The sequence below is a fragment of the Poecilia mexicana genome, unplaced genomic scaffold (genome assembly GCF_051168715.1).
Source record: "Poecilia mexicana isolate PSO_F unplaced genomic scaffold, ASM5116871v1 scaffold_16, whole genome shotgun sequence".
Taxonomy (NCBI): domain Eukaryota; kingdom Metazoa; phylum Chordata; class Actinopteri; order Cyprinodontiformes; family Poeciliidae; genus Poecilia; species Poecilia mexicana.
The window spans coordinates 1402996-1430046 of record NW_028263385.1 but is presented as its reverse complement, the minus strand read 5'-3'; the positions used below and the strand labels follow the sequence as shown (position 1 = coordinate 1430046).

The window sequence follows — 27051 nt, the reverse complement described above, 5'->3', positions numbered from 1 at the left end:
ACAAACCTTTCATGCCAAGAAGCTAGCTCTCACTCTGTCTCATAAACAGTTCTGCAACTCTCCTGTCCTTGGTTATAAAATATATCTACACTCTGATGCATATAATATGTTTTACAATCTTTGCTCTTGTAGAAGATACTTTAACTGTTGACTCAATAATCACACTGCTGACGTTAGCATCCACACTTTAATGGTCGCCATTAACAGTTAACAACATGCGCTCCCGCGCTCCTCACACAACAGAATGAAAAAACTACAGATCTAGCCCCGTCTCACACTCCTTACATCTCACACATGCGCAGTATGCTACTTAAAACTTAACAATCTCCCCTCTTTCTTTAAAGAACACATAACAGGCTAAAGAAATACTTGGTAGTAGCATTCTAACTTTACTTATTTTAGCTCCATTTACTTGAACTTAACTTATGTAAGGAACAGTAATGTTTTTTGTTTGTTTTAATCTTTAAATTGCCATTTCCCTTCACTTAGGGCTCTCAGCAGTCCAAGGGCAGACGCCCCCACTTTTGTTAAGCAGTTGGCAAGTTGGTCTTTGGTAGGTGTCCATATGATTTCCTGAATTGTCCCAGAACCCATAAGTTCTTTGATGCTGCTGATCTCAAGCCAGTCTCTTTTCAGTTACACATTTTGTAGATTTGACAGCATCAAGGAGGGAATGGTTGTCCGTTACACAGGTAATGGGTAGGATGTTGCACGTGCCATCACCAACCATGAGCTCTGAATAGAGTGTAGTAAGAAAGACAGCACTATCAATCCCATCTGCTAGTGCTAAAGTCTCTCCAGCTAACGTGCTACGTACCACTCTCCTAATCCGTCTGGATTGCCAGCATATGGGTGAAAATTTTCCATCTTCTCCTATCAGCATGACAAAATGTCCTCCTTGTGTCCCTCCATCTGAGAGGTTTCCCATTGAGGAATCGCTGAACACCACTAGCTTGTGGTATTTGCTGTCTCCTAAGCATTGGAATCTAAGGGTAACTTCCTCAGATTTAAGTTTTCTGATCAGTTTGTTTGCAGAGTGTAATGTTTGAATTGTACCATGTTTTGTGCTTGACGCCAAGATAGATATGTCACACATGATGTCAGGTCTGCTCTGTCTTGCTACCCACAGAATCTGTCCAATCTTGGATTTTAACATGTCCATTTCTGTGTCTGTTAATGGAGCCTCCCGCTGTGGTGCTCTGATGGGATCCATAGGAATGGGCTGTAGGTTTTTAATGTATGCACACTGTTGTACTCTGATTTCATTCTGCAGAGAATGAACCTCCATTCCAATGTAGTTGAAGCCGTTATGTTCTTCTCTTCCAACTTGAAAAGCAGTTTTCAGTTGGGGGATAATAGCTGAAGAAAACCTGTCTGAACCACCCCATACAAAGTCATTTACATGGCATGCAAGAACTCCTGTCACTTTACAGAAATCATCTTGCCAGTAGAAGACAGCTGGATCAACTTTTGACACAGTTCCTCCCAGCTTCTGCATGGTTTCTTTCACCTTGTTGTACCAGAACAAGGAAGCATCTGTCAAGCCATAGACACATTTATTTAACTTCCATATGATTCCTTCGCTCTCTGCCTCTTGAGGTGGACGGAGATACACATCCCGTGTTAAATCTTTACCTTGCAAAAAGGCTGCTTTGATGTCCATAGAGTTCAGCTTCCATTTATTTTGGCATATAACAGCTATGACCATCTTTAGAGATTCAGAGGAACAAGTGGGTGAATCCTTAGGAAGTTCTTGAATGTTAATTTCTTCAAAGCCTCTTGCAACCAGTCTAGCTTTGGGTACTATGTCTACTTGTGTTTTCTTGAGTGTGCATGATTCTCAATCAATGTACTCTTGGCATTTGGTGGTTTTATAATTTAAAGTCACCCCAAGAAACAGCTAAACCTCGTCGTCTGCCCAAAGAAATTCTTTATTCTTGCCATTATTATGATTATAATGGCTTTCAGGTAGAAGTAAATTGTTTTACACATATGCACGCAAGTTTCAAAGAACCTAGCACCATCTAGTGGTGTAGCAAGGGAATTACACCTTTTCGATGTGTACTGTTGCTGTGGAAACAAAGACTGTAATTAAAACGTATTCATGTAAATAGAAATGGTAAAAAATTTCAATTTTTGTTGGATGATTGTTGTGTAAACAGGGCCTCAGTGATCATTGGTATAAAAAATACAAATATGGCAGCGTGGGAAAATATGTAAAAAGACGCGTCAAGGCCTAAACTTTTCCGTTTTAAATGATTGTCTCTTCCCACTCTGCATGGAGTCGGTACTGTTCACTGATGTTTCTAAAAGCATATATTTTCTCCTTTAAAAAGAAGAACTATGTTCTTATACATCTCTGAATAATAGAGGAATATTTTATGGTAGAACTTATTAGCTTAGATCAATAAAATACATTAACTATAAGACAAATTAGCAAATGTAAATATCTCTTCTCCAGTAATGTCATATTTTACATCGGAACAGGATTTGCCAGAAAGCCTAAACTCTCATCTTTTCAGGAAGTCTATTTTGTGTCCTGCTTTCAGCTAGCTCCCACCCATTTATATCAGCAATTAAAAAAATTACTGATATGAAAATAAATCATTTCTATGGCAACGGGTCTGCGTAGCGAAGCAAGCACAAGCAGCGAAAAAAAACGAGTGGTTTGGAGCTGTTCTTCAACGGTTTTGCTGTGGCGAACTGCACTAAATTAATGATACCTACATCTTTAGGTTTAATGTCGTTAACGGAATTGTTTTGAAGCGGAAGCGGCAGGTAAACAGTTGTCTTTTTGCTCTCCAGCGTTGTGCGCATGCCCGAAATTAAACAATAACATACAACTTGTTTACAGTAACGATAGTTAGCATTTTGGCTAGCGGCAGTAAACAATTATTTATAATGCACATACATACCTCAAAATAGAATCGATGTCAATGAAACACTTATAAACATGATACCTATCTATTACTTGTGCAGTTAACCCACCTAGAAAACAGAAATTCGAGTCTCAATAATGGCTTTGCTGCGATGCTGACTTCTTTTTCCTTCCTTCTTTCTTCTTCTTCTTCTGTGGTGGTTATTGGCGGTTGGCCAAAAACGGAATTGGTGCATTACCACCACCGACTGGTATGAAATGTGGAACGTCACGAAAGGATTATATATCTCATATAATTAATAACAATATGTCTTATATAATTATTATAATTATATATGTTTAATTTAACGAAATATTACCTGATGAATTTTCCTTTAGCGCACCTCTCTAGCTCTCAGTGAAGGTGGAAACTTTTTTTTCTCTGCTCCCTTCTTGCCACAGATGCACTCCGTCATGTCTCCGCCTTCCACTCATGTCTTTGTATTATCTGAATGTTGCTACATGTGCATACTCTCCTCATGTGTCTTTTCCTCTCTATTTCCAGTTTGTCTAGTTTATTTTATTACTTTTAGAAATTGTGGAGTTACAGGGGCGGCTCTACTGGGGTGGCAGTTGTCACCCCAAATGAGAGCCTTGCCACCCCTGTTGCCACCCCAGCTGGCAACTATGAATTCAATAAATAGTTATGGGAAACTGGACATTAAGCGCATGGATCTGTGGTGGTGCACCTAAAAATGCCACCACAGTATTTTATAGTTTTTTTTTTTTTATCATTTGTAGTTTGGCATGTTAATCACACAAAGTATCTTAAAAATGGACGCAATATTTAGCGGTTAATTCAACCCTATGAGTTAGATAATAATGGCTTCATATTTAACAGGTGAGGAAAAAGTTTTAACTTAAAGAAAAGATTGAACAAGTGAACAGTGGGTCAGTTATTCTAACCTAACTGTTGCTAGCCTTCTATTGACTTTGATAGCCTTAGCATGTGCTGCGCAGTTCGGTGTGTTTTGGTTCCGTTAGCACTAAACAACCCGCCCACTAAGTCATAAGTAGAGCAGGTGTTTAAATCAGGTAATCAACCACCGCTGTGCTCAGGCGAAAATATATTAATAATGACAATATAGACATTAAGCCTGAAAGCATAATGTAACAGACTGAATGTTCTGTTTTGGTGTTTTTGCTACTTTTTGTGTGGGAAATGGTGTTGATTCCCCTGATCGGTAATCTCTGCTCTATCTGCTCGTTGAGCTGTTGTCTGTCGATTACCATGGTGACGGGTCCGTGTAAAGCCGACACACAGAGCGAGAAAAAGCAGAATAGAAGTGGTGTTTGGTTCTTCACCTGTTTATCAGCTTTATTGTGATGCACTGCAGCCGCCGCAATTCCTAAAAGTTAAACAAGCGACAAAAACTGAACCAAACTACGGCTCCTACAGCATATTTAAAATAAAACGATTGACCAATATAAGAGAATTTTGCCCCTTCTTGCATCTTGACAGAACTAACAGAAACAAAATTGTTTATAGATTTGTATCAGAGAATTTGTCAAACATCAGTTTTCTCCCCTTTATTTTAAGTCGTATTTAATAGATATATCTGATAAATGATGGCGCTACAAATATTTTTGTGACAGATTTCTGCTCATCCTGCATTGGGATAAAATAGTTTTCTGGACACAATGAATCACATAGTGACCAATAGGCGCTGTCCAATCCAGTAATACATATCAATTAGCAGAAGTATGAAAGACATAAGAATAATCAACTATATTAATTATATTTAATCCTCAGTGCTCCATGAAGCTCATTTTGAAACGATGCAAGTTAAAAACAATATTTTGCAACAAGTCAAGTAAATTAAGTCTGTTAGGTTTGTGTAAGCTAAATGTGAGAATGATATATATATATATATATATATATATATATGTGACCTTGGGTACAGCTTTAGATCCTCTTTTTACCAGATCACTCAGATAAGTTTGTAAAGATGGACAGAGGCACTGCTGCAGATTACAAACGGTTTATTGAATTCACAAATGTTTCATGTACAATAATAGTCAATTTATTTTATTATACCAAATGACCACACTAAAGGTGGAAGTCTATGCTGGCCCTGGGATCCTTAAAGCTGAATAATTAAAACTAGATAAAAATTTGACTGTTTGGGGGAGGAATAATAAGAAAACAAAAATACAACTAAATACACCTAAGTGTTCCCCAACAAAAGCACACTCACACAAAAATCCCTAGTGAATACAAAGGAAAAGAAAAAAAGAAACTCCCCTTCCACTAGTCTCCTCAATATAAATAAAACAGCCTAGGACCCAGGGACAGCATATGTCCCAGTTTAAAACAAGTCAGCAGACTACAATAGAGAGTCTCCTTCCCTAAACAAACCCCCCAAAAAAGAAAAATTCTTTTTAATCAACAACAAACATCTAAAAATAAGTAAACTGAAACAAAAGAAAAATTGAAATCAAAACAAATCAAAAACTGAAACAGTAGCAGGCCAACCTACACACAAAAGAAATCAAGTTAGACAAGAACATTAACCAGCCAGATAAATCATAAGAAACGGCCCTTACATTCTCCATATTGAAACCAGCAAATGTTGCTCTTGACGTCACTCTCTAAGTGCGTTTCCTACAACAATCAGTGGCAGAATCAGACAAATTCTAAACTCACTCCACGATTGATGTTAAACATACCTGTGCACAAGTTCTCAGCCTGCATCTGATCATCTTCTTCTTCTTCTTCTTCTTCTTTTGGTTTTTACGGCAGCTTGCATCCGTTTATGTTGCATTACTGCCCTCTATTTACTCCTATCAACTACGCCTCAAATTCTCTCAAATAACCCAGTATTCTTTAAAAAACGAAATACCTTCTTTTTCCCCTCACTATTACTCAGCTGAAAGATCACCTTCTCAAATTCCAATTCCCTATTAACACCTAGTTCCCCTTTTAATAATCTTCTTTGGCTTGCATATTTCCCACATTTAATCAAAACGTGTTCCACTGTCTCTACCTCCTCACACCATCTACATAAACCAGTGAGGTGTTTCCCCATCTTAAAAAGATTCCCATTTAAGAAACTATGCCCGGTTCTTATTCTATTTATGATTATCTCTTCCCTCCTGTTTATTCCTCTACTCCTTTCTACTTTGACTGTATTTTGAATCCTAAATAAGTGTCTTCCCTTTATTTCATTTTTCCACCTACCTTCCCATATTTCCTTGCTTTCTTTCCAGATTATACTTTTCCCTTCTGATTTGGATAATTTAACTTTCATATTAATATCATCATTTTTGATCGCCTCCTTAGCCAGCCTATCTGCTCTTTCATTCCCTGGAACACCTACATGAGCAGGAGTCCACAATAATATAACATTTTTATTTTGTTCACATAACCTATGATGAACCATCATAATCTCATATAAAATATTTTGATGATTTTTTGTACGTCCCTTTCCGATACTTGTTAATGCAGATAGAGAGTCACTACAAACTATTATTTTATTCCTATTACTTTCTTCCACCCACTCTAAAGCTACTAAAATAGCACAAAGTTCTACTGCAAATACACTCAAATAATCAGATGTTCTTTTTGAAATATAAATTTTTAATTCAGGAATCACTACAGCTATACTGGTTGCTTCACTTTGAGGTTCTTTCGACCCATCAGTATAAATTTGCAAATAGTCATTATATTTATTCTGCATATGATTATAAAATTCTTGGTAAATATCTAGTGTGTTCCTTTTCTTAATATGTGTAAGTGATCTGTCTACATTAATATATTGCCAAGTCCATGTAGGTCTCATAGGCCACAATACAGTTGGACTAAATTCCTTACTATGTACATTAAAAATTTTTGCTTTGTCATCCCCAACCCACCCAAAGCTATCAATTTGTTTCTTTCCTCTTTCCCAACACTTTTCTAATACTTTCTTAACCGGATGATCTGAATCATGTCCTTTTAAACTTATCCAATAATTAACCATTAGCTGCTGTCTTCTAATGCATAATGGCATTTCCCCTGACTCTACTTGTAAAGCACAGATTGGTGTCGATTTAACTGCCCCTAAACAAATTCTCATTGCTCTGGCTTGAATAACATCTAACTTTTCTAACCTGGTTTTGGCTGCTGATCCATACACCACACTCCCGTAATCTATTCTTGACCTAATTAGTGACACATATATATTTTTTAGTGAATCAAAACTTGCACCCCATGTCATTCCTGCTAAACACCTCATAATGTTTAAAACTTTTTTACTTTTCTCTACAATATGTTCAATGTGATTTCCCCAAGTTAGTTTCTTATCAAAAACTACCCCCAAAAACCGAAACCAATCAACCCTTTCTAACTCTTTCCCATATAAATACACCTTTTTATCAACCCCTATTTTTTTATTTGTGAAAAACATTACTTTTGTCTTTCCTATAGAAAATTTAAAACCCCACTCTACCCCCCAATTACTCACTTTATCTATTCCTTCCTGGAGTTTAACAGTAAGATGTTCCACATTTCTTCCCCTTTTCCATAATGCTCCATCATCAGCAAACAGTGACTTACCAAAACTGCTAGATAATTCTTTAAAAATGTCATTAATCATGACTGAAAATAGAGTTGGACTTACCACACTTCCTTGAGGGGTTCCATTTTCTACTTTACATAATTCCGAAACATGATATCCTATTTTAACTTGAATATTTCTATCCTGCAAAAAATCCCATATCCAATTAAACATATTACCTCTTACACCTATCTGGTGTAATTTAATCATTAACCCTTCCCTCCATAACATATCATATGCTTTCTCCACATCAAAAAACACAGCAACAACAGTTTCCTTATTAACCTGAGCTTTCCTAATATCATCCTCTAAACATAACATAGGATCTATCGTTCCTCTCCCTCTACGGAAGCCACTCTGATACGGAGCAATTAAATGTTTTGACTCTAAATATTGTGTCAATCTCTCATTCACCATCCTTTCCATCAGTTTACACAAATTAGATGTTAAAGCTATTGGTCTGTAATTTCCAGGGTTGCTATGGTCTTTCCCAGGTTTCTTCAATGGAATAATAATGGCTTCTTTCCACTTACACGGCAATCTCCCCTCCTTCCAAATCTTATTGTATAAAATTAATAATTTATTTAAAACTTCCTCACTTACATGTCTTAGCATAATATAACACACTTCATCTTTACCTGGTGCACTATTCCTAGTTCTTTCTAATGCTCTTTTCAGCTCCCCAATAGAGAAAGGATAATTTATCAGATCATTATCATTCTCCTTTCTTCTTAAGATTCCATCATTTTCCTTTCTAGTTCTCTCCCTTCCCTTTATTTCATTAACTGATAAGTTTTCCCCACTATGTATCTCCACAAATGTTCTCACTAGCATATCAGCCTTTTCCTTGTCAGTTACAGCTACTATATCATTTTTATTTAATATAGGATAACTCCATTCCCTTCTATCTCCTCCCATTTTTTTGATCATCCCCCAAACATCCCCTAACTTTGTACTATTGCCAATTGTGTCACAGAAACCTCTCCAAAATTCTCTTTTTGTGCTTCTTATTGTTCTCCTTACTTTTGCTTGAGACTTTTTATATTCAATTAAATGTTGAAAATTATGAGACCTCTTAACCAATTTAAATGCTTTATTTCTTTCTCTAACTGCTTTCCTACACTCTTCATTCCACCATGGAACGACCTTTCTCCTACTTTTCCCCGATGTTTTTGGAATAGTCGCCTCACCAGCCGCTAAAATACCCTGACTAATCTCTTGGTTCATACTTTCAATACTCTGATTATTTTGAACATTTGAAATTTTCCTATCACATAATTTATAAAATTCCTCCCAATTTGCTTTCTCAAATATCCACTTTCCTCCCATCATTTCAGTATTATGCACCTGGCCCACCCTTATTTTACTAATTATAATGTAGTGATCACTACCAAATGACTTATTTTTAACTTGCCAATCACATAATGGAGCTAAACAGCTAGAAACAAATGTCAAATCTAATACAGATTCCTTACCTGAATTTATATCAATTCTTGTTTTCTTACCATTATTCAAGCAAACCAGATTATTCCTATCTAGAAATTCTTCTAAAATGTCCCCATTACAATCTACTTTTCCACTACCCCATAATGAATGATGTGCATTAAAATCTCCACACCAAATAACATTTCCTTTCATTTCTATCTCGTCAAGTTTACTTAACTCGAGCTTTTTACAAGGATTGTAAAAATTAAGAATCAACATTACCTTCTCTTCCACCCATATTTCAGTTGCAAGATATTCTAAATCTCCTTTTCTACCAATAATTTTATACGGAATACCTTCCTTAATCAGAGTAAGACACCCTCCCCCATTACCTTCCTCTCTATCATATCTAACTGCAATATACCCATTTACTTTGAAATCCAACCAAGGCCTCAGCCATGTTTCCTGTATACAAATTATGTCAGGTTTCCCTTTTAATTCATAAATATACTGTTTAAAATCTTGCCCATTTGACAAAAGACTCCTTGCATTCCATTGTAAGATTGAGACTATCCTTCTTGACTTGCTTGGCTACACAGCTCTCCCCTTATGTCTTCCCACCTAATATTCTTTAAGTCTAAGCTATGGCATGCTGCCTTCACAATAATCTGAATCCTTTCCGTTTTTGATTTAACGTCCGATGTTGCATTTATAACTCCTGCGATAAAAGTCACCATTTTCTTTTTTTCCTCTTCTATTTTCATTTCAACCATTTCCATAACTTTTGAGATTATTTGCTTTTCTCCTGTTAGAGATTTCCCATTTTGTTTCTCTTTCTCAACTACTTTACACGCTTCTGCATATGTTACTTTCTGTGCTACTTTTGTTTTCTGTACAATTGTTTGTTGTTTCATTACTTCGCATCCCCAAAAGGCTACACTGTGCTCCTCTCCACAACTACAGCACTTTGGTTTGACTCCAACTCCACATTTACCATATTCATGATCTCCAGAACAACGGGCACATCTCCTTTTCCCCTTACACATTTTTGCAATATGTCCAAATTCTTGACAGTTGAAGCACCTCACTGGTTTTGGCATGTATTCCCTGACACTAAATCTTATCAAGCCAAAGAAAACCTCCCTTGGCATTTCTTTTGTTTCAAATTCCAACAACACCGTTTCTGTTTCAATCTTCTCTGCACCCCTTGTCATTCTCCGTGCTCCTTTTATTTCCTTATTTCTTTCTTTTAAATTCTCAACTAAGTCCTTCATGTTAACACTCAACGGTACTCCTGTGATAATTCCTTTGCTTTCATTATTTCTTTTTTCACCCACTTTCACAACTGCTCTAATTTTGACTTTACACAACCCTCCAAGCTTTTTTGCCTTTTCAACTTGCCCTTCTGAATTACATCCAATCAAAAGATTTCCATCTCTCAGTATCTTAGCGTGTTTAATTTCCCCAATATGTGCTTTAAGTGCTTTCGTTAGTTTAAGTGGATCAATCTTCTTGACTCCTTCTCCTTCATCAAATCTTATTATAATGTTCAGGTTTAGTCTTTTTGGCGCTTCTTTTCCTTCCTCAGTTCCTTCATTATCGGTGTCTTCAGTGCTTTCCTCATTTCCTTTTTTCCTCTTTCTTTCAGCCGGACGCTGCTTCTTTCCATCCTTTCCCACCATTTCCCACTCTTTATCTTCATTCTGTCCACTCCTGACTTTCTCATCACTACAATCCATACTATAACAGTCACTTCTTTCTAAAGCCATCGTTGTCATGTTCCGACTTAAGTCGCATTTACCACCACGAGCTGCCCCTCTATCCAGGCAGCTAGAAGTTGTCAAGTTTGTTCAACGTCCTCTCTCTTCCGCCTCCCTTGACCCAGCATCCACCCAGGTTCCCATCTGATCATCTCAGCGATCTACCTGCTTTTAAATGCAAATGCTGATTACCTGTCTCCCTAACAAGCCAGCTGCGCTCTGTCACAGCATCTTCCATATATGGGCAAGAGGAAGAGGGCGCAGCAGCACACATTCAGGGGAAACAATATGCCCCGGCTACATATATATAGGCGTTCCGGCGCAGAGCTCACATAACTAATATGTATGTTTTTGTCTTTAATTTACACATGACTAAAGCACTTTGAAGTGCCTTGTTGCTGGGAAAAAACTTGATTGATTGATTGTGTTGAAGGTCCCAGGTGGAGGGACAGGCAAGCAGATGCAAATAACCTGTTTTAACAGGAAAAAGAGAGTGAGCCACAGGAGACGGTGTTGCTGTGCTGGTAGCTCTCATCCAAATTTATTCCAGGTTATAATAATAAAGTCATTATACAACTTTGAAAAATTGTGACTATACATTCACACTTCTACCAGTTCTTCTATAACACAATATCAGCTTATTACTATATCAGGAATTGTAAATTATTGCACATTACAGACGGCTATATAAAACATACGCATTCTGAAGAAATCCTCTGAGCAGCTAACCGAAAGTTTATTAGCTAACTATAATGACAACATAAAATAACACAAACGAAATACACCGGGGACCAAGGTCACGACGCTTAACAGAACAATCATGTTTATCACATATCAGTTTTCAGGAAAAAAACGAGTGAGCCTCAGGAGACAGTGTTGCTGTGTTGGTAGCTCTCATCCGAATGGAGGAGAGCTTTCTCGACACCGAAATGTTGCACCGTCAGTCCCGTAAGGGCTCGCTTCTGCCATCTAGCGGCGCATTTGTGTTATTGCGTGACATTGCTGCAAAATTTCAAAACGGGGTCAAATCCTAAACTAAAATCACAATTTAATCCAACAAATGTGACCACACTTTGTGGGGGGCACACACTCCCCAACAAAGAAATTGACTCCCTGCGTTAAAGAAAACGTCAAACTTTCGATCTTGAACTTAAGCCAGGGGTCCCCAAGCTACGGCACGCGGGCCGGATCCGAACAATATCCCTGGTATCTGAACAATACCAGGGAGCATTCGGTGTTGTTTTTCATATACAGGTGCTGGTCATAAAATTAGAATATTGTGATAAAGTTCATTATTTTCCATAATGTCATGATAAAAATTAAATTGTCATATATTTTAGATTCATTGCACACCAACTGAAATATTTCAGGTCTTTTATTGTTTTAATTTTGATGATTTTGGCAAACAGCTCATGAAAACCCAAAATCCCTGTCTCAAAAAATTAGAATATTATGAAAAGGTTCTCTGAACGAGCAATAAAAATAATCATCTGAATCAACAAAGTAACTCTAAACACCTGAAAAAGATTCCTGAGGCCTTTAAAAACTCCCAGCCTGGTTCATTACTCAAAACCGCAATCATGGGTCAGATTGCTGACCTGACTGCTGTCCAGAAGGCCATCACTGACATCCTCAAGCAAGAGGGTGAGAAACGGAAAGAAATTTCTGAACGAATCGGCTGTTTGCAGAGTGTTATATCAAGGCACCTCAGTGGGAAGTCAGTAGGAAGGAAAAAGTGTGGCAGAAAACGCTACACAACGAGAAGAGGTGACCGGACCCTGAGGAAGATTGTGGAGAAGAACCGATTCCAGACCAAATTAAATTTTCATCTCCATAAAGCTTTTCAGCAGATGGAAGCATGAAGTGCTCCAAAATCTTCTGATAGCTGCTGCATTGATCCTGCCCTTGATAAAACCCAGTGGACCAACACCAGCAGCTGACATGGCACCCAGACCATCACTGACTGTGGGTACTTGACACTGGACTTCTGGCATTTTGGCATTTCCTTCTCCCCAGTCTTCCTCCAGAGTCTGGCACTTTGATTTCCGAATGACATGCAAAGTTTGCTTTCATCCGAAAAAAGTACTTTGGACCACTGAACAACAGTGGTCCAAAGTGCTGCTTCTCTGTAGCCCAGGTCAGGCGCTTCTGCCGCTGTTTCTGGTTCAAAAGTGGCTTGACCTTTGACCTGGGGAATGCGGCACCTGTAGCCCATTTCCTGCACACGCCTGTGCACAGTGGCTCTGGATGTTTCTACTCCAGACTCAGTCCACTGCTTCCCCCAAGGTCTGGAATCGGACCTTCTCCACAATCTTCCTCAGGGTCCGGTCACCTCTTCTCGTTGTGTAGCGTTTTCTGCCACACTTTTTCCTTCCTACTGACTTCCCATTGAGGTGCCTTGATATAACACTCTGCAAACAGCCGATTCGTTCAGAAATTTCTTTCCGTTTCTCACCCTCTTGCTTGAGGATGTCAGTGATGGCCTTCTGGACAGCAGTCAGGTCAGCAGTCTGACCCATGATTGCGGTTTTGAGTAATGAACCAGGCTGGGAGTTTTTAAAGGACTCAGGAATCTTTTTCAGGTGTTTAGAGTTACTTTGTTGATTCAGATGATTATTTTTATTGCTCGTTCAGAGAACCTTTTCATAATATTCTAATTTTTTGAGACAGGGATTTTGGGTTTTCATGAGCTGTTTGCCAAAATCATCAAAATTAAAACAATAAAAGACCTGAAATATTTCAGTTGGTGTGCAATGAATCTAAAATATGTGACAATTTAATTTTTATCATGACATTATGGAAAATAATGAACTTTATCACAATATTCTAATTTTATGACCAGCACCTGTATATGTGGATTTTTCTTCAACCACCAGGGGGGCTCTTGAGCAGATATGAAACTTAGATTCCCTCAATGGAATATATATACTAGTCAGTACCAGTCACCGTTTCGCTCACGGTTTTTTTCCATTTGCATTCTGGGTAAAAATCTATCTACAAACGCGAATATGTCGTCGGCAGTATTCTAGCTCCCCCCGTCAACAAAAGTTTTCTAAGGTTTCTTTCTCGAAAAACTAAGACCGGCCCCCGACCAGAAAAGGGAACAGTTATGTGGCCCTCGCAGGAAAAAGTTTGGGGACCCCTGACTTAAACCATCACAAATATTGTATGTTGAACTTCAGTTTCATTCGTTTCTTTCCTGTTAAAACAGGTTATTTGCATCTGCTTGCCTGTTCCTCCACCTGGGACCTGCAACACAAAAATAAACCAAAAACATTTATAAACTACACGTTTTTGAAAAAGACTTGTCGTTTATAAGACTTGTGGGGGTCACGATTTATTGATTGATTGATTGATTGATTGATTGACAGACAATTTCTATTATTCTGTCTCGCTGTAAAACTCCGACTGCGGCTAACAGAAGACCGGTTTGAAAGGAGCGCATACGATGGGTCCGCTGTTTGACAGAACGCTGTCTGGAGGCGGAGTGATCCGCTGGTCAGTACAGCGGTCCGCTGTTTGACAGAACGCTGTCTGGAGGCGGAGTGATCCGCTGGTCAGTACAGCGGTCCGCTGTTTGACAGAACGCTGTCTGGAGGCGGAGTGATCCGCTGGTCAGTACAGCGGTCCGCTGTTTGACAGAACGCTGTCTGGAGGCGGAGTGATCCGCTGGTCAGTACAGCGGTCCGCTGTTTGACAGAACGCTGTCTGGAGGCGGAGTGATCCGTTGGTCAGTACAGCGGTCCGCTGTTTGACAGAACGCTGTCTGGAGGCGAAGTGATCCGCTGGTCAGAACAGCGGTCCGCTGTTTGACAGAACACTGTCTGGAGGCGGAGTGATCCGTTGGTCAGTACAGCGGTCCGCTGTTTGACAGAACGCTGTCTGGAGGCGGAGTGATCCGCTGGTCAGAACAGCGGTCCTGACGGCGAATCCGTCCCGGAGACCTCGGCTATCAGAGATCACTGAAGAAGCTGATTTCTGTTTTCAAAGGTGGGTCAAGATCACAAGTCATAGATAGGCATCATTATTAGAAGTGTTTATAAATTTAGAGCAGTTTGTTTTTCTTTTGCTGACATCAATTATTATTTTGAGATTTTTCTGTGCATTAGAAGTGACTGCGAACTGCCGCTAGCCTAAATGCTAACTACCGTTAGTGTAGGCTTGCCAACTCAGCATCTCCCCAAAATACAGGATAACTCAACTGTGACAACATCATGCAAATTTTATTATTTCGCCAAAATTTTAGTTAGATCCACCTAAACAAATCTTGTTTCTGTTATTTCCATGTCAATTGATGGATTAAAACGAAGGATTTAACGGTCACACTGTGTAGGGTTGCCAACTGTCCCGTATTAACCGTCATGTTAAGAAAGTTGAAGTCCCCCGTACGGACGCGCTGTGTTTCGTATTTGACTGCAGCCTGAAATTTTTATTTACAAACGCTAGATGGCACTCCGCTCCTTACTTACCGAGACATAAAGTAATATCGAAGTAGAAAGCTTGGCTTTGCTTTTATCTACAAAGGATTTTTCCAGTCAGAAGTCACAGCTAATCTGAAAACTTTATTTTAAACATTTATTTGGAAAAATCTGGAATAAAAAAAAGAAGAGAGACTGTACCTGAATAAAGGAATGGGAATAAAACAATTCGTGGGTTAAGCCTGTCAGTGAGAACAATTTAACTGTTTAAATAAAACTTAATAATATATAAGTAAATAATCTTACTTAAAAGATGTAAGGAAGAAAATAAAAGCATTTTGTTAATATTAACTACCGCTAGCTTAAATGCTAACAGAAAATGTTCTTCAGGTGATAGAAGGTCGACTTTGTTACTGTCTTTATATTCTGATGCTGCATCAAACCCTGATGTTGTCTTTTAAAAGTGGAAGAGGAACCCGCCTGCTTTCCAGAGATCTACAGGTGAGATCATTCAAGGAGACGTTGCACATTTTCTAAAATCTAAATCTTCTCCTAAATTTTCTCCTTAAAGGATGGAGAACATCGGGGACAATGACCTGTATTCTACAGACACTGTCAACAATGACAAATATTCTCCTGAAAGTAAGTGACTGTGTTACATTTTATGAGGACTGAAAAGTAAAAATACTACCAAAATGTACTTAATGGATTTTAAGTTCCTCTGTAAGAAGTTTTTTTTAACATAACATATAAACATCGAGTGTTTGTATCCTCTATAAAATCTCTCTGCAAGGCAAGTTTATTTGTAGCGCACATTTCAGCAACAAGACAACTTTGCATGATGAAAACATAAATAGGGGAGTAGCTACGTTACAGTGGCGTAATAAAGGAAAGTAAATATAATTTGGAGTACGGGCTCCAAATTGTATGTAGTGATGTTTATTATTAACAGAGAATTCAAAGGCAACTCTAAACAATATTGGGGGCAAAGGTTGTGAGAGCAGTAGGAGTTCTCCCTGCAATTGGTGGATTGCCAGTTTGATTCCCGGTCCATTCGTCTTCGTCGACTATGTTCTTAGGTGAGACACTTCGCCCAAGGGCCGATGATGCAAAACTGCACCCTCCCTTCATCAGACCACTCCAGGGCAGCTGTGGCTACAGTCCAGGGGCCTCATGCATAAAGCGTGCGCACAAAAAATGTGCAGCGTCATATTTTACGCACAAGTCGGCATGCATAAAAATTTACTTTGCGTCAAATTTTGCTTAAATATACGCACACTTTTTCACTGGCGTGAAAATGTGCGGTAGCCACGCAAACTTTTTCTGCGGACAATATCAAAGTACAAAGCGTCAAAACTCACCTAAACACACTGAAGTCTGACTACATTCAGTGTTATTTAGTTATTTAGACCAAGAAGCATCAAAGCCAATGTTTTTCATGATTTTAATAGTTTGTTGTTTAAACATAAATGATGAAACTGAACCACATTTATCCTCAGACAGTAACATAACACGCACACATGTATTTATAGGTGGTGACAGGACGGACCAGCAGCTGCGCTCAATTTGGGATGTACAAAGGAAAGGTGCGCGGCCACATGCATGCACACGGCTTTATACATCCGAATTTTTTTGTACGCTGCACTTTCCTAAATTTTTCCATACACCAAGTTTTAGTGTGAAAACTGTGCACTCTTTTATGCATGAGGACCCTGGGCTGCACACAAGTCACCTGTTATGCCTCACACCTGCAGCCCAGTAGTCTGCAGGTGTGAGGAGAGAGAGAAAAAGAGAAAGTGACACAGGGGGCAAGGGAGAGCACACTGAGGACTTGGAAATAAATGTAACAAAATAACTAGACGTAAGAAACATAATGAAACTAGAGTAACTAAGAAAAGTACTAGACATGAGAATTAAACAAAACTAGAAGCACTGAAGTAAAAATAGAAACAATGCAGAACTAATAGATAGAACAAAAGAACACAAATAATAACAAAACCCAAAATAAACTCAAACTAACCAAGATCCTGACAAATGCAGGCATTCGGGCCCCCTGCTGAATTATAATTTTTCTCCCTTACCAGTTTTATTGTTTCTTCCAGGTGAAGAAGCAGAAGAGGAAACAACAGCTCTCACTAGGTCTCGTCTGTATTTGGTGGGTTTGGGGATTTTTGGTGCCCTGGTAGCTGGAACAATCATCTACAGTGAGTTTCATTTCAACACAATATATTTTAATTAGCTCCCTTTAGGACAAGTTTTTAGAGGTTTAATACATTGGGATGCAAGTGTCTAATAGTAGGATGAGTTATGAAGCAGCTGGATAGACAGTAAACTCCTCTAAATCTGAGGTCATGACTGAAGCCTCTGAGTCTCTGGCTGAAGGAGGAACTTAAGGATCTTGTTCATGATGGATGGAAAATTAACCCAATTAATGTCAAGACTTCCAACATAAAAACTCCACATAATTGACCCATCATATGACCGAGTTTATAAAGATAGATAAAATACTATCACCTCTTAGCTCCCCTACGCCACCCCTTTATATATGTAATTTTATTATTTTTTCTTTTTAGATATAATTTCATTTGTAATTTAATTTTTTTAATCTATTTATTATTTTTTTTGTCTTTTTTGTTATGTCAGTATGGTGATTTATGTTCATTAAGGGAAAAAAATTGGAGAAGTTATGTAAGTTTTGAAAAGTAGTGTCAATATATGTGTAATCTCCTCATAAACAAAAACTAAAAAATAAGAAAATAAGTCTGGTTTGCTCCAGACTCCAATCTCTAATTAAAGCCAATCAGTCGGGTTGGATTGGGTTCAGACATAATGTGTAAGGACTCAGTCGGGTTGGGTTGGATTTAGGTCTGATATGAATATTAGGTTTTCCAGATGCTGACAAGCAGGAAGTTGGAGGTTACGTGTTCAGACTCCAGCCGGTGAAGCGCTGCTGGGCTCTCATAATATAGTAGTAGTCTTTATTTTCACATGTGTCATACACCCTTACAGGTACCCAGCCCATGTAGGCTTACAAGACACAGTGAAACATATTCAAACAAGCAGAGAGACAAATATTCTTTAAACAAAAAGTATCCTCTTTCTAAGGTGCCAAGCCTTCAAAGTAAACTGTGCTAACTGAAACAAAAAGTACTTAACGCATTTTATCCTCATCCGTTAAGTAAAAGAAATCTGGATAAACATAAAGTATTTTGGTAAATAAACCATTTCTCAACCTCAAATACAAAAGACAATAAAACAAAAAGTGCACTTCTCTCTCAATTTCCCCCAAATCACATAAACATCTTCAGTCTTCCTCTGGTACTGAACGGAAACGTCCGGTTTCCAAAGCCAAAGGCAAAGTGCCAGATCTGAACTGGGCACTCATGGACCTTTGTGTTTTTGACAAGTTCCCTGATACATATGGCTCAAAACCATAGGCATCCTTTAGTAAAATATAAGTGTGTAATTTTGGTTTGTGTAAGATATCGACAGCCCACTTCAAAATAAAACTGTTTAAGCCGTTGAATATATAAGTGGAGTTGACTAATGGGATTCTTCTATCAGTGTTTTTAATCGCTGTGGAGAAAAAGTTGATTAATGTGTGATGGGATCTGGATTGTCTGTTCAACTTGTTGAATATTGATTAAACTGCATAAAAATTAAAGGCTTCATCATAGACTATGTCAATAATAGGCCTGTCACGATAACCGATAAATCAATTAATCGCACGATAAATTAAACCTATCGACCTCATTTTAATTATCGGCTTTATCGTCTCTTCCTGCCTTTTTTTTCTTTCTCTTGAAAGGAGGGTCAGTGCTCTCCACTGACCCTCCCTTCCTATTTCCTTAGTGTAATGTCCAGCGCACACGACACAAGTTGTCGGCCCATTTTCAAAACCTGAGAGACACATTAGCCGACAGAAATCCTAGGTATAACGGTTTGATTGGGATCGATCGTGCTGTGTGGTGTCCAGCCACACAGCCATTATTTTGGACTTGTAGCCCAAAATAATGGCTACAAGTCCAGTTAATTAATTTTAATATCAGGCATTAATCAATGCTTTACTAGAATTTACCTGTGATGCATGTGGCTAGATTCAGCGTAAAGTCCCGACTGAATGAAAATCATTATAACCTATTTATGTCACGTTAACGAAGAGCAGCTGAAAAGTTACCGGGTTTATAACTATGGTACCAATTTGGCTCCAACTCCTCCCCTTGTCATTTCTATATTCTTTGCACGAAATGTTGAATGAGCGCTGTGTCAGCTGTTTGGGATTCCCCTCCCTAATTTCCCCTCAGAAAGCGCAGAGGAGAATCCTCGCTTTCTGATTGGCTACCTGTCACATTCAACAGGCAGCATTAAGCTCCCAGTCGGAAAAAAACCCTGATTTAGATCGGAGCGGCCACGACGATCTACCGTAACACACCACACACTGCAGGATGATCGGTTACGAAACACCAGTAACAATCTTAGATCAGCCAACAATCTAAGATTATCATAAGGGGAAAACGGGGGCAAAACATCGTGTAGTGTGAACTATTCCATTAGGCAGTCAGATGTGTCCATCTTTTCTATTTAAATCTAGTGATTACTGAAGGGCAATACAGACTTCATAATATGCACTCTTTTGGTTGAATGCAGTATTTATTTCCACTTTGGCTTTATGTTGTTTACTTTTTATTCAAGTACGTTTTTTGTTAATGGAGTCTGAGAATCCATTTTATTTTTGTTTTTGGTTGTTTTGTTTATTTAGTTTATCAGTTCCAGTGTTATGTGTTCTTTTGAGAATAAAGTGTATCTATCTATGGCAGGAAATAGCATGCATTAATAGTCATTTCCATTAAATCAGTGTCAAAAGGTCTTGAAACAATATTATCGTTTATCGCAATAATTTTTTAGACAATTAATCGCTTAGCAAAATTTGTTATCGTGACAGGGCTAGTCAATTACATTTCAAAATTGACGGATAAAAGTAGTATGGGACGGAATATTTTTGACACCGTCCATCAAAATGGCAGTCTACAAAAAAGTCTAGCACAACTTCTGTCTTTCACAGGCCGTCAGTCCATCACAGGGCAACACGGATACTAGCAGAGCAAACTACCATGCACACACTCATACTGAGGGCAGCTTAGAGAGACCAATCAGCCTGATAGTCATGAGTTTGGTCTCTGAGAGGAAGCCAGAGCACCCAGAGAAAATCTGAGGACATGCAAACTTTATGCATACAGACTCCAAGGATTCCAACCCTGGACCTTATTGCTGCAGGGCAACAGTTCTACTGTTGAAATATTAAATCAGTTTACTGTTCTGTGGTTCTAACCTGAGAATACTGTCTGATATCCTGAAAAGATCTGAGAGAGAAACTGAAAATGTTGATGCTTCTCTGATACAGATGGATTCACTGACTAAGTTGTGTGTTTTTATAGTGAGTGTAAAGATGGCCGTCCAAAGGGAAAATATCAGTGACCTTACAACAGAAAGAAAGATACTGATTAAGGAAAGAAAGATGATGGAGGTGCAGAGCCAAGACAATGACAAAGGTGATTAGGTTTCTAATTACCTTTGAAACTTTGTTTTATTCATGTTGTTTTTTTTTATTTTGTTATAACCTTCAATTGTAGACAGTTTTCTGACTATACATTCTCACAATTATCACAAGTACTGTCCTCAAGGTCACCTGTCTGACAACAAAGTGTGCAAGTTAAACTGATTCATTAGTAACAGGTTTACAGTAAAGTCTTGATTGCAGAGAATACTGTTGTTTTTGAGAGAACCGACCACCGAGCCCTGTGGTACGCCACTTCTAGCTAGAATGGTAGCTTAACTTAATCACTCTCCATTATTGATCTGTACGGTACCTTTGAAATATTTGCTTGAGCAATTTTGACTAATAAAACATTAAATATGTATGCAAGTTTTTAATGCAACTATTTTTTCTATTTGATATTATTTTTACCAAAGTTTCACTTCTTCCTGCTTTTACCTCTTATTTAATGGAACCAGGGTGTTACACATGCCCAGATGACTGGATTCTCTTCAGACAAAAATGCTACCTGTTTTACGACGAACCAGCTCCTTGGAAGACCTGGGAACAAAGTCGAAGGTTCTGTCAGAAGAATAGTTCAGATTTGGTTGTAATTGATGATCTGCAGGAGCAGGTAAAATCTAACACCACCCTAGAAATCTAGAGCTAATCTGGGAGTTTCTGGAAAATGACTTAAAGTAAGAAGATTTATGACAATCTAAAAAATAAACTGTTCACAGAAATTTGTCAGCAAACACATCAAGTACTACAATAGTGAACACAATGGATACTGGATGGGACTACAAAATGTTAACTACAACTGGACCTGGCTTGATGGACGTATAGACACTCTTGGGTAAGAACTACGATCTAAAAATATACATATTTAGGTAAAAATGTAAATATATTTTGTCAAGATTGTAGAAGAGTTAAATGTACTGAGTTACATCGACTCCAGGATCTCCAGGACTTCTTCTAAAACCAAACCTTGGTGGACATGATTGGGTTCATTGCTCTGTTTGGACGTCCAATGATGTCAAAGCTTACTGGGCTTCTCTTTTCAGCACGAGCTTCAGACGTCTGATCAGGCTCAAGACGTTCCAAAAACGTTCTTTATCTCCCTATTATAGCTATGAGCAAACTGCAGCTGGGTTTTCTTGTGCCTTTGGCTCAGTGGTGCTGCAGGTGGTTGAGTTCAGGCATGGAGACCTTCAGTCCTCAGTCTGTCCTCACTGTGGGACCTGAAACCTCTGTGGCTGATGCCACCAAGCCTTGCTGCTGGTCTTTTGCAGTCAGTCGATGGTTTTTGACCTCCTTGGGAATGTGGCGGCTTTCTGTTTCTGCCACCAGGGGGCGTAGCCTTTGTCCCTGTAACTTTAAAGTTGGGTTTTATTCTTCCAGCTGTAACTCTATGAACATTCAGGTCATTTGGTATCTTTGTGCTTCTCTTAATGCTAATGGGTTTCTCTGAACCTCCTGGAGGCTTCCTTGGACTAGGCCATTATTGTAGCATCCAATGAAACATTGAGGTCAGTAATCAGGGCATTTGAAGTGTTCTTCCTCTAACAGGATGGGTGAGGGTCATTGTTACATCAGGGGAGATCAAGATTAAACATCTGGTTTATAAACGCAGAAATCTGAAGAAATCTGTTCAGAAGGAGGAATAATTTTAATAATGCATCATTGAAAGAAGGATTTCATGTTGAATTTGGATAAAATATATTTGTTAGATTAGTTCTGATTGTTTGACTTTTTTTTTAGATAATTTTTTTATTAAAAATATATAAGAAAGTGTCTCAACAGTTTTAGATGCAATTGTAAAAACAAAGACATCTAAATCTAAAATCTTGTAAGTACATTCAACTCCTTTAAATTAATACCCGTCTGGCTTCTTTTTAAAAATACTTCTTATTTATATAATGGCAAAACATGTAGATGCTGACAGTTATCAGTTTGATGTCAATGAGCTGCTGTGTGATTTTATGTTATGTCCTGAGGTTCATGTTTCTGTTTTAAAGGTTCTGGGCGAAGGACTTGCCTTATACTCCAGGATCAAAAGTACGCGTGCTCCCAGAAAGAAATCCCACCAACAGCTGGAAACAAGGAATGACTGGGTTTCTGAACAAATTCATCTGTGAGAGTGACGCTCGCAAAATTCCACCTTCCTAACTGTTCTCTTAAAGTTTCATCAAGGAATACTCAACTGTGTCATGAATTTCTATATACAAGGTATTAGATAATAACTATAATAATCTATTGGTCATGTTATGTGATCTGTTTATTCTTCGTAAATTTTACATGCAGGTTGCACAGTGGTAGCACTTTTGCCTTGCAGCAAGAAGGTCCTGGGTTTGAGTCCCGGTCTGGGGTCTTTCTTTTTTCTCGGTGCATCTCTGGGTTCTCTCCAGGTACTCCGGCTTCCTCCCACAGTCCACAAACATTACAGCTACATTAACTGGTCTCTACATTCGCCTGAATGTAGAGAATGTAGAGAATGGCTGTGTGCACACACTCACACAATCATGTGAGTGTGTGCATGGTTGTTTGTCCTGTCTATCTCTGTGTTGCCCAGTGATGACTCTTGCCTGATGACCGCTGGAGACAGACGTGTTGGAAAATGGATAAATCTTTATGGATATTTTTGTTTCTTATTTCAGTCTCTTGATTGTGTTCACTTTGCTGCAGCCATCTCACTCCCGTTTCTTTAGGAGCAAGAATTTCTTAGAGACATCTGTTCGCAGCCTGAATCTTGGATCCTTTTGTTCAGCGAGGAAAACTCTGGTCTCAGACGCCACAAACACAAACTAGTGACTTTAAACAGCTTTATACATTTTACTTTGATATAAATATATAAACAAACATTTATGTAACCTTTAAAAAAATAACCAGCCATGTTTATTAATACATAATAAAACAAATGTAAAGAGTGGCACTTAAGAAGTGCTCAGATTTGCATAAACATTAGCACATAAATCTTATTTTTCCAATCTCAAGTCTTTTTCTTTAAATGCAAAATCAATCAATTCAAGTAAGAGTAGCAATAGTTAAAAGTAAAAAGTACCGTACAGTAAAACTACTCTTAAAAGTACCTTTTCCCCACAACAGTTACTCAAATAAATGTAACCAGTACTACCAACTTTTCAACATAGACCAGCTGACTGGCATATTAACTAGCTAATAATAATAATAATACATTTTATTTAAAAGGTTCTTTCAGGGCACCTAAGGTCACCTCACAAAAAATAAAAATAAATTTTTTAAAGAAAGATTCCAAATCACAAAAGAAAAGAAAATGCCTGTTTGAACAGGAAAGGGTTCAGCCACGATTTAAAGACGGACAGAGTCCTTTAAGTGGGAATGTGGAAGCTTATTCTAATTAGAGAAATCATGTGTATAAGTTGTACATTTACAGAATAGAGAGGCTTTCTGTCCATAACGGCTCATTCACAAAGCGGGCAGCTCGACTGTAGGATGACTGCAGCTGGACCGGAACCGGTACCGCACAGATCTTTACGTTTTGCTCAGTGCTTCAGGATGATCAGTGGATTAATCTAAACGCTAATAAACCACCATCAACATTTCCCAACAGATCAATGACCAATCGTTCCCTCTGAATCCTTCCATTGGCGATGTTCTCCATCAGATCCAGAACGCTCCACAATTTCACGGCTCACCTTTGCACAGTTACTTTCATACAGGTGATTGTCTACAAACCTTAATCACCTTAAAAATAATCTAACCTGACCTGTTTGGAGTTAATCTGCTGACCCAACCTTGTTTTCTTTTTCAATGAGAATTAAATTATCCCGCAATTATACACGTTTTTTGATACATTGTTTATACCGGTAAAATATGGCACCGCACTTTTTTGTGCGTACGCAGGCTTTATTCACGAGGCCCCTGATCCGGGGGACGTGGAGCCAAGTAATTAGCTGCGGTGGATCGTGAACAGCTGGGAGGTGCGGAGTCATTCAGTTCTGGTGTCGAGGGCGGAGGACTGAACGTTGGGAATCACTTGAGGCGCCAAGGAGCACAGAGGGCGAGAGGACCACGCCCCTTCTAGCTCAGATCTGCTTCTTCCTTGTCCTGAAGACTTTTATTGATGCCCCTTGTTTAATCTTATTTTGCAGACTGCTCTAAGATTTAGAGCTGATTGTATTTTTAAAAATGAATTCATTGTAATAAATTATTGAAAACTTTGGCCGGCTGGTTTTTGAAACTGCTCACTCAATCTTCCAGTTTGTTACCTCTTTTTTACTTCTAGGTGGCGTTGCTGGCTCATATCACCTTCTTCTACTGAAATTAATAACACCACTCGACTTCCCCAAATCTGGGTTCGATTCCCGGCCCGGTCTTTCTGCATGGAGTTTGCATGTTCTCCCTGCGCATGCGTGGGCTTTCTCCGGGTACTCCGGTTTCCTCCCACAGTCCAAAAACATGACTGTCAGGTTAATTGGCCTCTCCAAATTGCCCCTAGGTGTGAGTGTGTGTGTGTGTGCATGGTTGTTTGTCCTGTGTGTTTCTGTGTTGCCCTGCGACAGACTGGCGACCTGTCCAGGGTGACCCCGCCTCTCACCCGGAACGTTAGCTGGAGAGGCACCAGCACCCCTCCCGACCCCACTAAGGTGTAAAGAAAATGGATGGATGGACTTCCCCAAACACACGTTGTGACGTGTTAATTCTTAATTTATTTAGAATAATCATAGCTACTGCAGTGTGTGTAGTACATTACAAAACTAAAGAACGGCTTTCGACTGAAACTCGAGTCCTATGTTCATAGTAACGAGCCGTTCTAAAGAATCGGATTATTAGTGAACAATTACTATTATACTTTTGTCTTTAATTTGACTATATTCCGCTAGAGAATTTTGCTGTAAAACTCCGACTGTGACTAACAGACAGAACAACGCTGTGAAGAGAGCGCACACGATGGGTCCGCTGTTCGTCAGAACGCTGTCTGGAGGCGGAGTGATCCGCTGGTCAGTACAGCGGTCCGCTGTTCGTCAGAACGCTGTCTGGAGGCGGAGTGATCCGCTGGTCAGTACAGCGGTCCGCTGTTCGTCAGAACGCTGTCTGGAGGCGGAGTGATCCGCTGGTCAGTACAGCGGTCCGCTGTTCGTCAGAACGCTGTCTGGAGGCGGAGTGATCCGCTGGTCAGTACAGCGGTCCTGACGGCGAATCTGTCCCTGAATCCTCGTCTATCGGGGATCCGTGAAGAAACTGATTTCTATTTTCAAAGGTGGGTGAAGTTCACCAATAATAGATAGGCACCATTGTTAAGTTCACTAACAATTTTTTACTGACATCGATTATATTTTGAGATATTTCTGTGTATTAAAAGTAACTGTTTGCTGTCACTAGCCTAACTGCTAACTACCGTTAGTGTAGGCTTGCCAACTCAGCATCTCCAAAATACAGGGCAGCTCAACTGTGACGTCATCATATCGCCTACCTAATCAACTTTAATATTTCTGCTATTTCAGTATAAAATAATTTATTAATAGAGGGCTTTAATCAACACAATGTTTTTATATTTTTCCTTACATCTTTTCAGCTGGTGGTTGGCCTCAGTGAAAAGAAGGATGTTGTTTCTAAAGAAAGATTTCAACTTCAAGTGTAGATTTAAAATCAATGGAATGCCAACCTGGATTTTTATTCAAAATCATATGACTTGTTTATCTTCAAGCTTTATTTAAACAGCTGGGATAAATCAACTAAGAGGACAAAAATAGGGTATTTCCAAATTTCAAGCTGTCTGGGATTTTATTGAATGTCTAAAATGAAGTCAGATATTTTGGTCGTGCTGACAGATCGTCTGTCCTAGCGGTTCTCAACGTGGGCGGTACCGCCCCCCAGGGGGCGTTCAGAGGACGGCAGGGGGCGCTGGCGGACATTTTTACAAAAGGGGGTGTTACGTCAATCCGCGTTTCCCCATCAGATACGGTTCCCCCTTCGTCTTCTTGCCGCTCCGCCCCGCCCACGCGGCAAAATAGGCGCGTGCTCGTGATGAGCACTGAGAAAGCACGCGCGTGGCAAGCACGCGCTTGTTCGGCGCGCTTGTCTGAGGAACTACGGACACCGTGAAAGCTCAAACAACATGTTTCGGCAAAGTTGTCACACTTTCTTCACGTTTTTGCGGGAAACTAATAGTAATAATACTAATAATTATAATAAATATAATCAATATATATGTTATACATATTATGATTATAATAAATAATATATATTTTATACATATATTAAAATTATAATACATAATATATGTTATATATATATATATATATATATATATATATATATATATATATATAATAATTATAATACATAATATATGTTATATGTTATAGTTATAATTATAATATATATATGTTGTATATATTATAATTATAATATGTTGTATATATTATAATTATAATAGATAGATAGATAGCATAATGCTATATGAATTAAAAACAGGGCA

General features: G+C 38.7%; 1 protein-coding gene across 1 annotated transcript; it reads left to right on the top strand.

Moving 5' to 3' along the window:
• Window positions 1-14105: 14105 nt before the first annotated feature.
• LOC148154904 (dromaiocalcin-1-like) lies at window positions 14106-23578 on the top strand. The gene is made up of 7 exons (XM_088013840.1): window positions 14106-14630; window positions 15630-15700; window positions 17161-17262; window positions 20494-20607; window positions 21071-21225; window positions 21332-21447; window positions 22610-23578. The coding sequence occupies exons 2-7, from the start codon at window positions 15631-15633 to the stop codon at window positions 22758-22760; spliced, it is 708 nt and encodes a 235-aa protein (XP_087869966.1). The 5' UTR covers window positions 14106-14630; window position 15630; the 3' UTR covers window positions 22761-23578.
• The last annotated feature ends 3473 nt before the right edge of the window (window positions 23579-27051 follow it).

Bases quoted from the DNA above. Each gene is read 5' to 3' on its own strand.
- LOC148154904 (XM_088013840.1), top strand. From the start codon at position 15,631: ATGGAGAACATCGGGGACAATGACCTGTATTCTACAGACACTGTCAAC. The intron at 17,263-20,493 runs GTGAGTTTCATT...GTGTTTTTATAG, and splicing joins AGCTGGAACAATCATCTACA to TGAGTGTAAAGATGGCCGTC. The intron at 21,448-22,609 runs GTAAGAACTACG...TCTGTTTTAAAG, and splicing joins GGACGTATAGACACTCTTGG to GTTCTGGGCGAAGGACTTGC.